Here is an 11,462-nt window from a genome sequence, read left to right on the forward strand (position 1 = left end):
AAATATACAAAAGTTCACAGTTCAGTTGTGTTTTGACTAATTCCCCCAATGTTCTGTATTCAATCCAGATCCTGCATGTCTTTCTAACATTACGAGCAGTGCTGACTGGCTTCACAAGAATTTTGGTGAATTCTCATTCTACGCGAACTTGAAGGATCTACGAACTCTGAATCGAAATTTCTCCAGTGTAAGTAACCTTTGATATTACCCATGAAAAACCGTGTTCATATTCGCGCGATTTTTTGCGCAGCTCGTCAGTGAGCAAAGGCTCTGTGTAGTTAATGCTGCTCGATGTGAAAGCACGCACATGATGGAGATTTACCGCTGATTACAGAACCGGCTTTCTGACAAGATGCGCATTAAATATCGCATGCGATTTATCGTCCAGCCCTAATATATATATATACAGTGGGTACGGAAAGTATTCAGACCCCCTTAAATTTTTCACTCTCTAACAGGTACATTAAGTCCTGTCACTGTTTTGAGATATCATCTGTCATGCTGTAGTTGCTTGAGCATCCTTCAGCGTCTCAGCTTGTCATTCACTGGTGTTCTGTTTAATTCCCAGATCCTGCCTGTCTGTCCAAAACTACAAGCAGCGCTGACTGGCTCGAGAAGAACTTTGGCAACTTCTACGTCTACGCTACCTTGGAGGATTTGCGAACTCTGAATGAAAATTTCTCCAGCGTGAGTGACACTTGACCTGCTCCAGTGGGCCAAGTGAACTGTCGTTTATTTTCGGAATGAGTTTTTTTCCCCCTTGTTTGAAGTAAACGGCCTCACCTATGATATAACCTCTGCTGTCCATGTTGTGCTTCAGTTTGAATCGCTGGCACTGCTGAGCCCTACCCAAGTAGCTGAACTCGCACTGAGCTCTGGAGCTCTGAACAACACCAGTCAGATCGACGCTGTGTTTGACCGCTTGGAGGAAGGCGACGCTTTCATAAACGTGGAAGAGTTTCTGACGGCACTGACCGCAACTCCTGAGGCAAGTCAATGAGTCAAAGTGTCCGACAGAGGCCGCGTGGAAGCCACGGAGAGTAGCCCGAAGAGCGATGCTTTGATAAAGTGCCATTCACACTCTTGGTGTTGTGTGCCTGCAGATTCCCGATATCACCCCTGCTGTGAGAGACGTGATGATGAACCGAACCTTCATAATCATTGAACTGAAGTTCCAGGAATTTGAGGCTGATGACTGGGTGTTGTGGTTCACCGTGAAGCTCATCCCTATCCTCCCCTGCAAAGAGTCCTGATTCTCAGACTGCACATATCTCTCCACTTCTTTCAAGGTTGCATCATCTCTGTCCTCTGGCAACCTCATCACACTGTTGACTTGCGAGGCGTCGAGCGGCACCATCAGCAGCACAGAGACATGGAAGATTTTCTTCCAGAAAGTCGCAGGAGTTCTGGAAGATGCTCTGTCAGAGTATTCCAGGAAGGTAGGTGACACCCTTGTTTTCCGGAAATGGAGATGATGTGCTGTCTCTGAGTTCTGTTTTGACATGTGTCCCTATGCTTTCACAGAACCTCAGTGACGGTCAGCCTGAGTCCCATGTTCTCGATGCTATCGGAGAGGTGAAAGTCAACAACTTCAGCGCTGCACAGCTGACAGACGCCAGCTTCATTGGCAGCTGGTTCCAGGGAAGGCTGAGACCATTCTTGCCGACAGCGTCCAGGGACTTCCTGTCCTGCCTCAGCTCCAAGAACTTCACTTGTGACACTTACCAAGTCGTGTAAGTATCCTCGGTGGTGTGGGTAATCCTGAAGTGGTGTTTATGGGAGTGAAGTCAGGCAATCCGTAATGGTCCCCAATCTTCCACGATTTAGGGTGCAGGCTCTCAGTCATCGAGCGTCCCTCATGGAGGTGGGGCAAAAACGGCTCGTCTTCACCGACTTCGTCCGTCCCTTCCTCTCCAGAGATGACCTAACAGGTACATTAAATCCTGTCACTGTTTTGAGTTGTCATCTGTCATGCTTGTAGTTGCTTGAGCATCCTTCAGCATCTCAGCTTGTCATTCACTGGTGTTCGGTTTAATTCCCCCTATGTTCAATCCAGATCCTGCCTGTCTGTCCAAAACTATGAGCAGCGCTGACTGGCTCGAGAAGAACTTTGGCAACTTCTACGTCTACGCTACCTTGGAGGATTTGCGAACTCTGAATGAAAATTTCTCCAGCGTGAGTGACACTTGACCTGCTCCAGTGGGCCAAGTGAACTGTCGTTTATTTTCGGAATGAGTTTTTTTCCCCCTTGTTTGAAGTAAACGGCCTCACCTATGATATAACCTCTGCTGTCCATGTTGTGCTTCAGTTTGAATCGCTGGCACTGCTGAGCCCTACCCAAGTAGCTGAACTCGCACTGAGCTCTGGAGCTCTGAACAACACCAGTCAGATCGACGCTGTGTTCAACCGCTTGGAGGAAGGCGACGCTTTCAAGAACGTGGAAGAGTTTCTGACGGCACTGACCACAACTTCTCAGGCAAGTCAATGAGTCAAAATATCTGACAGAGGCTGTGTAGAAGCCACGGAGAGTAGCCCGAAGAGCGATGCTTTGATAAAGTGCCATTCACACTCTTGTTGTTGTGTCCCTGCAGATTCCCGATATCACCCCTGCTGTGAGCGACGTGATGATGAACCGAATCTTCTTAATCATTGAATCAAAATTCCATGCATTTGAAGCTCATGACTGGGTAGTGTGGTTCACCGTGAAGCTCATCCCTATCCTCCCCAGTTTCACCGCAGAAATGCTGGTTAAGGTCACAGCTGGCGTCAACTGCACCATCTACCATGTGATGTGAGTGATTATCGATATTATTTATTATTATGATCTCTTGTTTTACTACACATTTAGGCCTAAGAGTAGTTTCTTTTGCTGGGTTGCAAATATATTAAGGGCATATCTTAAATTGCTTGTCAGCCAATTTTTAAAGCAAGTTTTTGTCACAAATTGCATTTTTGCTGAGCATGTTTGCCTTTCTGTTATAATTTTTCTAATTTTTCCACATTTATTTTAATACAATGGGCTGCTCTCCATTTAAAATGTTTTATTATATTGCATGTTGTACGGCAAACATTTATTAAAGAAGTGTAAAGAGATTCAAGATGTTGGTGGCTCTCATGTTGTTCACAGTGTTAGCGGACTCAGCTTGGCTTATTCACAAATGCCTGTCAAAAGAAGAGAGGAAGTTGCTGCAAGTCTAGTAGTTTACCTTAAACAGTCGGTGCACCAGATCAGTCAGCCAGGTATATCTCTTTGTATCATTCACACTTGAACTTTGCTCTGAATAAAAGTACCTGCTAAGTGAATAAATCTAAATTAATGTCAACACTTAGCATTGTTGTTACAGTAAGTTAAACATTTCAATAATTCAACTGAATTATTCACCATTTGCAATTTTACTCTGTCTGTATCCTGTAGCCTGCAAACAGAGCATTGAAAATGACACTGACTGGCTGATTTTGAACTTTGGTCAGTTCTTCACGTATGTGCCTTACTCTGACTTGGCAGAATTCAACATCTCTAGGGTAAAGCACAATTCAAACCTTCCTTACTACCCGAAATTCAGTGTGCAGTTATGATCTTGAATCCAGTGTGGAGGTTTCCTTCCCTAACAGAAGTAACAGTGAATTTCCTACTCTGCAGGAGGCCGTGTTTGGCTCTCTATCTGGTGAACAGAAGGTGGAGCGAATCTTGACAACAGGTCTGGTGGATGATGAGTCTGCTGTTAGAGAAGTGTTTGAATCTGTTGTACACTCTCCGAACTAGAACCAGTTGGATGAATTCTTTGAAATATTCAACAGCATGTCTGCACAGGTGGGAATGTTTTTTTGTTGACTTTGGTATTCATGTGATATATTTTAATTTTTTTTACTTTTTCATTTATTATTATGTTTTTGGCCAAAAAAATGTTGAATCACATTATTAAAAATATATTATTATAGTTGTCTATACATTCATAAAGGCTATGTCAGTAAGCATTGCATTATAAATATACTTTAACCTATAATTTATACTTTATGAAAATACCTGAGATGACTTGAAGAACACAGAAAAATCATATATTGTTGCAATCATGTGTTTATTGTCTTCAAGTTTCCTCATTCAGAATATCTCTATCATGTTACGCTGATAGCTGGATATTTTTGTCCATACAAGGGATTTCCTGGAACATCACAAGTTTTGTCTTTTCCGTATTCAGCTATTCAAGAGTATATGTGACGTATTAGTGTTGTGCTTTGTTTTCAGAGAAACGTGTCAAGCATCAGCACTGCTGTGAGCAACATCATTCTGAACATGACATTGATGGAGCTGGCGAACAGATTTGAAACCTTCGATCCGCAGACGTTTTCGTTATGGTTCCAGACGTACCTGCACGTTTTCCTCCCTGGGATCGGTCCAGATAGCCTCTCTGTCATCCCCAGAACCATCAGCTGTGATTCTTACAGAGAAATGTGAGCACTAGTTGCTTTTGTATAGCAGGCACCTTTCATCCACAAGAATCTGTGACTACACATTTCTAGCACTGATTTTATGGCAGTGTTGAGCAGCTATTTTGAACCCAGGTGTGTCTCAGTCTAGTCCAGTCGTCAGTGTGATGGCCAGGGTCAGTCAGTCATTTCTAGGGCTTTCACTTTGTGAGAGAATTTGCTCCTTAAAACTTCAAACAATGCCCAGTAATAAACAGTAAAGACTGTTTGAAAGCTATGTTCATCACTATATTTGATGACATCACGATAAAACAAACCAAACCAACTGAGTCATTGGTGTACCAATGTTTAGTGAATCTTGACCTTTACAGCACACGGACTAATGTCCATGATAAACTGCGGAATGAAGAATGAAAGAAACCCAAGTTATGAAACGCTACTTAATTAACTAGCCACATTAATGCTTTTTAAAGGACTACGCTTTTTAATTCTATAATGATCATGCTATTTGATGAAGTTCAGGCTAGTGTTTAGTAATGTTGGAAAAAAGGTCACATTTTAATAAGTCATTTTCCACTTTGTCATTGAGCTTGTGACTGAAACATTTCATTTTGGAGCCCCTTGCCTTCAAAGGAAACACCCACTGTTCTGATTGGCTGATGTCTTTGCAAGGCAAATGATCAACTGAAATGACTATGGTAAATAGGATTAAATTGGCAAGTTCCTGAAAGATAATTACAGTTTTTTTGAATTGTTAAAACACATTTCTTGAAACCATCACGCATTTTCTCAAAACCTTAAACACAAATCCAAACCTTCGAAGTGAATTCATAAAACCCCTGACTCTTCTGGTAAAATCAAACAATCGGTTTCAAATTATGCACACATTAGTCAATAATATACACACTACATATCATTTATTAGACACTACATCAAAACAACCAATGAGAGCAATTGTGGTGGGCCTAAGACTGCAGCAGCGCTCACATGGACGCTCCTGATCAAATTATTTAGGCTAAGCATCAGCATTCACAAACCACTGTTCACTGTTGTTTTTAACAGAAAAGAATGCAACGTGCTCGTAATCACGACTTCATAAGTGGGAAACAAGAAATTTCCGATAGCACGTGAAGACCACAGAGAAGCGCTCTCGCTCAGCACAGTGGAGTGCATCATTTTGTTAACTTTGTGGTTTATTATTTTGAGTCGTTTGGGACGTGGTAACACACGGCCCTCTCACAGTATATATACGCAATCTTGCTGCACGTTTCAGAAGTTCAGCACTCCAGCGCGGTTAGCGCTCACACTCACTGATCTATATATAACTGAACCACGCTCTGGCCCACCTCTTCCAACCGAGCCAGGGACGGCTAAACGAACCCCGCCCAAGCGCAGTACGAAGCGATCACACTAGTAAAACGAAACGGGCTTTGGGGGTCAGACGCGCTCGGGCACGGTTAAGATTGCCTAGTGTGAGTACACCCTTATTCTCCCGCATCCCGCACACATGAGTCTCTACCCGCCCGCGCCCGCCCATCAAGTGTTGTCCGCGCCACACTCTGCTGTGTTGGGTCCCACGCAGGGTTGCCGGTTTTCACAACAAAACCTGTCCAATTGCTACTCAAAACTAGCCCAAAACTAGCCCAATCACATTTCGAGGGGGGATCCCCCGGTAAAAATCGCATTCCGGTGAGCTAAAATACATGTTTTCGGTGGGGTTCCCCTGGTAAAATTAGCATTTTAGGGGCTAAATATCACGTTATTGGGGTTGCTTAAACCCGTGGACATGAAAAACAACCATAGGTGGAAATCCCGGGGGGGTGTTGGGGGTGACAGGACCCCACCTATCTGAGGGTTGTCCCCCCTAAAAATATGATTAAATTAAATACCATGCTGTGTATCGTAAATAACAATATTTTATACTTTAAATAATAGTGTAAGTAGTAAAATAGCACAAATGCAAACGGGGCAAAAATGTTTTTAAGTTTATAAATATTTTGAGTCTCCCCCTCCCTTACCTCACAGTGCTTTGGTCCAAATGCCTGCTTTCCTCTTTTACATCACCTACACACACCCAAGTCTGGTGAGAGAGAACAAAGTCAATAGTTGTGGATCTCCAGTAAGTAAGGCTGTCAAGGCTTTTTTAAATTAATTTAAACATCGGATGAAGTGATTATGTTCTGTTTAATACAGATGATGCCAATGTATTTTCCGACGAGTCCACTATATTAGCAATAATAACGTTACCTGCTTGACGGAAAGGGTTGCCAGGTTTTCACAACAAGTTCACATATTTAGAAACAAGTGTGAACAGTTTTGAATTGTTGTGTGTAAACGATGACAGCCGTGTTGCAATTTTGCTTTCTTGTGTTTAGGGTCTTGATCCACAAGTTTATCATGGTTCAGATTGTGTTTTAGTGAGTGAGAATGTGTTTAGAGTTTTGCTAAAAGAGTGCATGAGATCTGCAAACAGTGTCTAAACTGCCTGAACTTGTTTAAGGTTTTGCAGAGAGAGTGATTTATTTGAGAAATTGGTTCAGACTATTGAGAATTTGGTTAAAAGAATGGGATTTAGTGTCTTAGCAAATGTGAAAAACTGTAAGCCTAATTTGGTAAGAACCATATTTACAGTATATGCTGTCTTGAGTGACAACAGTGGGGAGAAATGGACACTGTCTACAAGCATGTAAGGTTTATAAATCTGTCTCCAGATGATTTTATTATACCATAACTAATATTGTTTTGTGTTTATTTGATACGTGTTTACCTCTGATGGAGAGAGTGTCCTTTCTGGGTTATGCAGAGATGTAGTTTCTCCACAGCAATATCTGTTTTTGTTTTTTTTTGGTTGGACAAAACGTTTGTAGTTCATCCAGTCATTCATTTATTCCTGTGTTTGTAGCGTGAAAGGCTGTGATAACGTTTTCAGCAGTCTCACACCGATTCAGACGGAGTACGTCTACAGTTTCACACGAGACTATCTCTCCCATCAGCCCAGCCAAGGTAACGTGTGTGCTTGTGTGTTCTTGTGTGTTTGTATAAACAAGTGTTAAATAATGTGTCTCTGATATTTTCAGGAGATTCCTGTGTGCTCAGTACTAACAGTGACGCCGACTGGCTGCTGAAAAACTTCGGACAGTTCCGCATCATCGCCATGTTCTGTTTAATACAGATGATGCCAATGTATTTTCCGACGAGTCCACTATATTAGCAATAATAACGTTACCTGCTTGACGGAAAGGGTTGCCAGGTTTTCACAACAAAATTCGCCCAATTGCTACTCAAAACTAGCTCAAACTCAGGACCGGCGCTAGCTATAGGCAGAGCAGGCGATTGCCTAGGGCCTCGGGCTTTGAGGAGGGGCCTCCATAACCGTAACATCCCCTATACACCAGTCCACCAGTAAAGACATGCAGAAATACTAGCCTCCAGTAAAGACATGCAGAAATACCAGCCTCATTGTTCATTAGATATAGTTGAAGTACACTCGTTTGCAATTAAATGTTGCAGTTTCAAAGCGGGTCCCGCCTTCTGAATGTGTAACGAAACGAACACATACTTCAGGTGCTGCGAACTGTGCGATGCAAATGGCTAAATAGGCACACAAAAAAGTACAGCTCTTAATGCAGGTGTGTGAGTTGTTGTAATTTATTTTGGAGTGATTGCAATATTTTCTAAATATAAACTTGTTCTGTCGATCAGCGTAATTTCTGTACAAATCCTTCACTGCTTTATTATGAGTTTAAAAGAGCACGAGCGCAGATGGCGCGCCCAGACGCGACGCTTTCAATTTGCGCATACAGTGAATGACATCATGTCGGGAGCTGACTGGCAAAATAGCTACAAAAGTAAAAGCAGATATGTTTGTATTCATAGTTAAAAAGCAAATACACTAGAACATTTTTTAATGGTTCAAATAAAGGATCTCAGGTGTATCTTCTAAATTCGGCTGATGATTAGGATTACTGCCCTGACATAACACTTACAACTAACTAAATAACTTTTTTCTGCTTAGTAGCGATCGTGTCTTTCTGTTCCACTTGATTTGTGTATATATATATATATATATATATATATATATGTGTGTGTTCTTGGTCTTGCTCTTCCTCGTCCTCCTCTTCCTCCACCTCGTATACGCACTCTTCCATACCTCTCAGATTGATGGATGCACCCGTGCCATCTGTGCACTTTGAACTGGCTTATATTTTGTACGTTCACATATTTAGAAACAAGTGTGAACAGTTTTGAATTGTTGTGTGTAAACGATGACAGCCGTGTTGCAATTTTGCTTTCTTGTGTTTAGGGTCTTGATCCACAAGTTTATCATGGTTCAGATTGTGTTTTAGTGAGTGAGAATGTGTTTAGAGTTTTGCTAAAAGAGTGCATGAGATCTGCAAACAGTGTCTAAACTGCCTGAACTTGTTTAAGGTTTTGCAGAGAGAGTGATTTATTTGAGAAATTGGTTCAGACTATTGAGAATTTGGTTAAAAGAATGGGATTTAGTGTCTTAGCAAATGTGAAAAACTGTAAGCCTAATTTGGTAAGAACCATATTTACAGTATATGCTGTCTTGAGTGACAACAGTGGGGAGAAATGGACACTGTCTACAAGCATGTAAGGTTTATAAATCTGTCTCCAGATGATTTTATTATACCATAACTAATATTGTTTTGTGTTTATTTGATACGTGTTTACCTCTGATGGAGAGAGTGTCCTTTCTGGGTTATGCAGAGATGTAGTTTCTCCACAGCAATATCTGTTTTTGTTTTTTTTTGGTTGGACAAAACGTTTGTAGTTCATCCAGTCATTCATTTATTCCTGTGTTTGTAGCGTGAAAGGCTGTGATAACGTTTTCAGCAGTCTCACACCGATTCAGACGGAGTACGTCTACAGTTTCACACGAGACTATCTCTCCCATCAGCCCAGCCAAGGTAACGTGTGTGCTTGTGTGTTCTTGTGTGTTTGTATAAACAAGTGTTAAATAATGTGTCTCTGATATTTTCAGGAGATTCCTGTGTGCTCAGTACTAACAGTGACGCCGACTGGCTGCTGAAAAACTTCGGACAGTTCCGCATCATCGCCAACTTTACTGACTTTATCAACTTGAAACGAAACTTTAATGGAGTAAGCAGAGAGATGGCAGTTTGTGTGCTGTTTTAACACTCTCACACACTCAGACGCTAAATTTTTACTACATTTTCAAATGAATACTTTTTTGGCATGACTGTCTTACATACAGTACAACATTGCCAAAGAATTATAGCTAAAACAAGTTACTTGAAGCCATTATGTATGAAGCATTATAAAGGGATTCGTAATGTTCATTATAATGTATTATTTCTTTTCATAATTAATTTTAACCAAAGTTAAAATGCATTGTAATGTTTACAGATTCCTTGTTACATCTGAAATGTGTTATTTATCATGTGTTTTAATGAATTATATTAACATAGGCATAACAGTGAATAGATTCAAATGTAATTTAACTGTGGTTACAGTTACTCATGAGATCATACAATGTTTCATGAGATCAGACAATGTTTCATGAGATCATATAATGAGTGCATTACAATGTTTAATTAATACATTAAAATAATTGTATGTTTTGGTATATTTGGTTTGACATATATAATGTATTAAATTAAAATAAGAATATAATATAAAAAAAAGTATTAAAAAAGATGCTGAGTAATGAATAAAAATAAGATTTAGAAACAAATAAATACAAATAAATAAATATATATAATAAATATGTTTTAAAATATTTAGAAGAAAAAATCTGAAAAATATACATGGATGGTCTTTGACTATTGATTAGTAGTTGGTTTGTAAAAGATGAATTTTGCTGTAATTTTTGTGTAACGGTTTTCCTGCAGTAACATCTTCATTTGATCCGTCCTCTCTCTCTCTCTGTATTAATTATTTTCTCTGTCTCTCGGTCAGGTTGAGGTGGTGGAGTTTCTGACTGTGTCCCAGCTGGCTGAGCTTTGCTCCGACCCGTCACGTCTCAGCGGACCAGCGGATGTTCAGACTGTGATGAATGAGCTTCAAACGCAGACGCTTTCAGAGTTTTTTGATGTTCTTTCTCCAAACATCCAAGTACGTTGTGGATTTGTTCTCTGCAGCTGTGAATATCCTTATCATTTGTTTATGTCCATCTGTCCTCCTGCCTCATTCTTGTCTTGTCTTGGTCTTCTGTGCAGGTGAATGAACAGGGCTACTCTGTGGAGGTGAAGCAGGCCTTCCTGCAGACAGTGTTTGTGCGAGGCGATCTGTCGTCTCCTTCAGTCAGTGATTCCGAGCTGTCAGTCTGGCTCACGGTTCGACTCAGGCCGCTGCTGTCTGCTTTGAGCTCAGCAGACGTTTCGGTGTATTTCGACATCGTCAGAGTTCGAGGCTGCAGTGTCAAACAGGAGGCGTAAGAGACTGTGTTTTTGCTCAGTTGTAGTGAGAAAATATTCATGCGGTTTTCAGATGATTCACTCACTCATTAAAGTCAAAGTCGATTTATAGCCATTTTTAGTGCATTGCATGGCAACAGTAAACATGGACAATAAACACAGACAGTAGCATATATGCAGAGTAAAACAATGTCTGTGTGTTTGTGACGCAGTGTCAGTGTGCTGGACTCTCAAAGAACGGCTCTGGATGAAAGCACACAACGTCAGATCTATAACAACATCCAACAGCTACTCACAGGTGACACACACACACACACCCACTCTCACACACTTGCATTTGTGGTTTATGGGGACTCTCCATAGGCGTAATGGTTTTTATACTGTACAAACTGTATTTTCGATCGCCCTACACCAACCCTACACCTAAACCTACCCCTTACAGAAAACTACTGGCAATTTTTGAATTTCATAAAACACTGTTTTTTAAGCCTTTTGTTTTACGGGGACACAGGAAATGTCCTCATAAACCATGTTTACGTTGTAGTACCCATGTCATTATACACAATTGTGTCCTCATAAACCTTATATACCAGTACACACAAACACACTCAAACACACACACACACACACACACAC

The 11,462-nt window shown here is 41.0% G+C and overlaps 1 protein-coding gene across 1 annotated transcript in view; it reads left to right on the top strand.

Moving 5' to 3' along the window:
- The first annotated feature begins 3,158 nt into the window (after positions 1-3,158).
- The window catches only part of LOC107758373 (uncharacterized), a 19,341-nt gene continuing 11,037 nt past the window's right edge, over positions 3,159-11,462 (top strand). The window contains exons 1-11 of the mRNA XM_016576090.1: positions 3,159-3,240; positions 3,416-3,522; positions 3,641-3,721; positions 4,244-4,449; positions 7,328-7,428; positions 7,503-7,608; positions 9,256-9,356; positions 9,431-9,549; positions 10,369-10,524; positions 10,629-10,843; positions 11,039-11,124. Coding sequence (XP_016431576.1) covers positions 3,159-3,240; positions 3,416-3,522; positions 3,641-3,721; positions 4,244-4,449; positions 7,328-7,428; positions 7,503-7,608; positions 9,256-9,356; positions 9,431-9,549; positions 10,369-10,524; positions 10,629-10,843; positions 11,039-11,124 — 1,360 coding nt within the window. The remainder of the gene's footprint in view (positions 3,241-3,415; positions 3,523-3,640; positions 3,722-4,243; positions 4,450-7,327; positions 7,429-7,502; positions 7,609-9,255; positions 9,357-9,430; positions 9,550-10,368; positions 10,525-10,628; positions 10,844-11,038; positions 11,125-11,462) is intronic.

This window comes from Sinocyclocheilus rhinocerous, unplaced genomic scaffold, assembly GCF_001515625.1.
Source record: "Sinocyclocheilus rhinocerous isolate Xijiao unplaced genomic scaffold, SAMN03320098_v1.1 scaffold2309, whole genome shotgun sequence".
In the NCBI taxonomy this organism is placed as follows: domain Eukaryota; kingdom Metazoa; phylum Chordata; class Actinopteri; order Cypriniformes; family Cyprinidae; genus Sinocyclocheilus; species Sinocyclocheilus rhinocerous.